Source organism: Carcharodon carcharias, chromosome 13 (assembly GCF_017639515.1).
Source record: "Carcharodon carcharias isolate sCarCar2 chromosome 13, sCarCar2.pri, whole genome shotgun sequence".
In the NCBI taxonomy this organism is placed as follows: Eukaryota; Metazoa; Chordata; class Chondrichthyes; order Lamniformes; family Lamnidae; genus Carcharodon; species Carcharodon carcharias.
This window is the reverse complement of record NC_054479.1, coordinates 21615892-21618459: the sequence shown is the minus strand read 5'-3', so window position 1 is coordinate 21618459 and position 2568 is coordinate 21615892. Positions and strand designations below refer to the sequence as shown.

Here is a 2568-nt window from a genome sequence, read left to right as displayed (position 1 = left end):
TGTTACCCTGTTATTTCCTGCCAGCACTGCCTGCTCCCTGGTGCTCCATGAATCACTGACTGATAACCTTCCACCTCAGTAATTCCCTTATCTCTAGTACGTGCATCGGGACAGGTGTTTGAATAAGCAAGATGTGTCTTAGAAATTTCTAGTATTCAAAAGAGGTGGTTGAAATAAAGATAATTAGAAAAGTATATTTTTCATAATTACTACATCTAACCAGTGTGAACTTAATTATTATATAAATTGCTGCCTTAATTAATATTCTGAGGTGATAGCTCAGTAAAGCATCAATACAGACATGATTAGCCAATAGTTCTGTGTTGTAAACCTTTATCATTCTCACAACAACCTGAGTATTTGATATTTTTACCCAAAGCTGTGCTGCTGTGAGAACTATTTAGATTGTCCAGTCTGAGCATGTGCAGACTGAATGTTTTGTTACAATTTGTTCATCAGCTCGCCGGCTGCCTCCGTTCCTGATCCCGTCAGGGCCTAAAAATCCAGCCCGGATTCTCTAACATATCATGTGAAAGGCCACAGAAGATAAACTGGTACAATGTAATTAATATAGTTAAAGTGTGGAAAATATGGGCCGGTGACCCGGTTTGGTGTGATTCTTCAATATTATCCATAGGTGTCTCATTCATAGCTGATTCTCCTATCACTACTTGTTAGAGTAAATGATCATAACCTGGGTTTAAATATGGATCATTCAGGGAAATCCACAGACAATTCAGACAGATAGAAACACACATTTCAATTTTTATTAAAATGGACATCTTTATTTTGAAATCACATTGGATATTTTGGCAAATACAATGTGCAGGCCTGATATCCTCTGCTCTTACACAACACTAAGCACCCAAATTAAAGCATTCCAATGCTAATCACTTACAATTCTCCAAGAACACATTAAGGTTAAAGCAATGACTTGTAGATGAACTTAAGTCATTTCAAAATGTAGCTGGAAGACAATCATTGTTGATCTGTTGGAATTTTTGGCATGGCCACTTCTATACAGTGAAAGGTTTTTGGAATTGCCACATCAGATATCTAATGGTCTCTGTGAGTGAGAAGGTGGATTCGTACTGAATGACAGACAAGTTTGGAGCTGTGGATCAGGGAATGGATCATAATTGACCTAATTCTTCAGTAGAATCTTTAAGAGTAACAGAACATACTTTTGACCAATGATCTGCCAGGATTGATGTGAATGAAAGTACCGCAGGTTAATGATCAGAATGGAACACATTGCATCAGCAGTCCCCCCCCATTGCTTCTTGTTGTTAATTAAGTTGCTGACCCTTGTAAAAATTGTGTCCAATGTCTTGTACCAGCATCTTTCCTTGGGTGAGAATGCAGGAAGGTGACCTGCACCCAGGCCTCAGTTGGTATCATTCCCTAGCCAGACATTATCTGTTGAACAAACTTCCTGTTGTTATGGGAACTGGGGCAGACAGGAATAAGATTCAAAAATATCAAGGACAAGTCAGTGACTGTGCAACCTGGGTCTCTTACTAACTGCAGCTGAGAAAACAGGAGTATATGAAAAAATTGATCAATTGAGGCACCATAAATAATTTACTTCTGTAATAGCTCGAGTTCATCTTATTAACTGCTGCAAGTGGCGTTTAACCACCTCGTAGACGTAGTATGAGGAAGATGGTGCTCTCAGGCTGAATACTGTAGTTGGCGAGTGTCCGGCCATCCTCCAGCTGTTTCCCCTAGTATACCAGACGCTGCTGACTGGCTGGGACACCCTCCTGCCATTGTACTCGTGATCTAAAATCCTCAACGGACTCAGAGGGCCGAATGTCATATGTAGGTGTTTCCCCCTTGTCGTTCCTGAGGAAAATCTGCATCTGCTCCTCGGTCTTGACAATCAGCATGACAGCATCGCTGGGAGAGACATTGTAGTCACACAGCCTCTTGTTGTCCTTCAGCTCCACAGTGCTCCCATTTTGCACCACCAGGCGCTTTTGGAAATAGGGCACATTGGCTTTTTTGTATATCATCACCTTGAGAGCCGAGATTTGGAGGGAAGGGTTGACATCAAGTTCAATATCTTCACCAGTCAAAAACCTCACCTGGAGTCTCATCTTGTCAAAATTGCTCTTAAGAGATGAATAGGATGTCAGTGATGGGGACACTTTATATCACGAGTCAATTGCTAAGAATGATTGAGAGAATTTAACACACAAGGTGCATTGTCCCAGGCACTGGTTGCAAGCACAGAAGCTGAGGAGTAACTGTTGTGTTAATTCTCCTGCAATAATAGCAACATCTGGCTTCCTACATGATACCTGAATCACCTTGACACCAATCTTCACAAACTCCTTCCTTCCAGCCAGACAAAAAGCTCCAGATTCACAATCTGTTCTGACAAATCTGTTAGAATTCTTTGAGGAGGTAATGAGTAGGTTCGACAAAGGAGAGCCAAAGGATGTTATCTACTTGGACTTCCAGAAGGCCTTTGACAAGGTGCCGCACAGGAGACTGCTCAGTAAGTTAAGAGCCCATGGTGTTAGAGGCAATGTACTAGCATGGATAGAAGATTGGCTGTCT

The 2568-nt window shown here is 41.4% G+C and overlaps 1 protein-coding gene across 1 annotated transcript; it reads right to left on the bottom strand.

Annotated features, from left to right (window-relative positions):
* Positions 1–1727: 1727 nt before the first annotated feature.
* LOC121286013 (polyubiquitin-like) lies at positions 1728–2102 on the bottom strand. The gene has a single exon (XM_041203035.1). It carries the CDS (start codon positions 2100–2102, stop codon positions 1728–1730), a length of 375 nt encoding a protein of 124 aa, XP_041058969.1.
* Between the last annotated feature and the right edge of the window lie 466 nt (positions 2103–2568).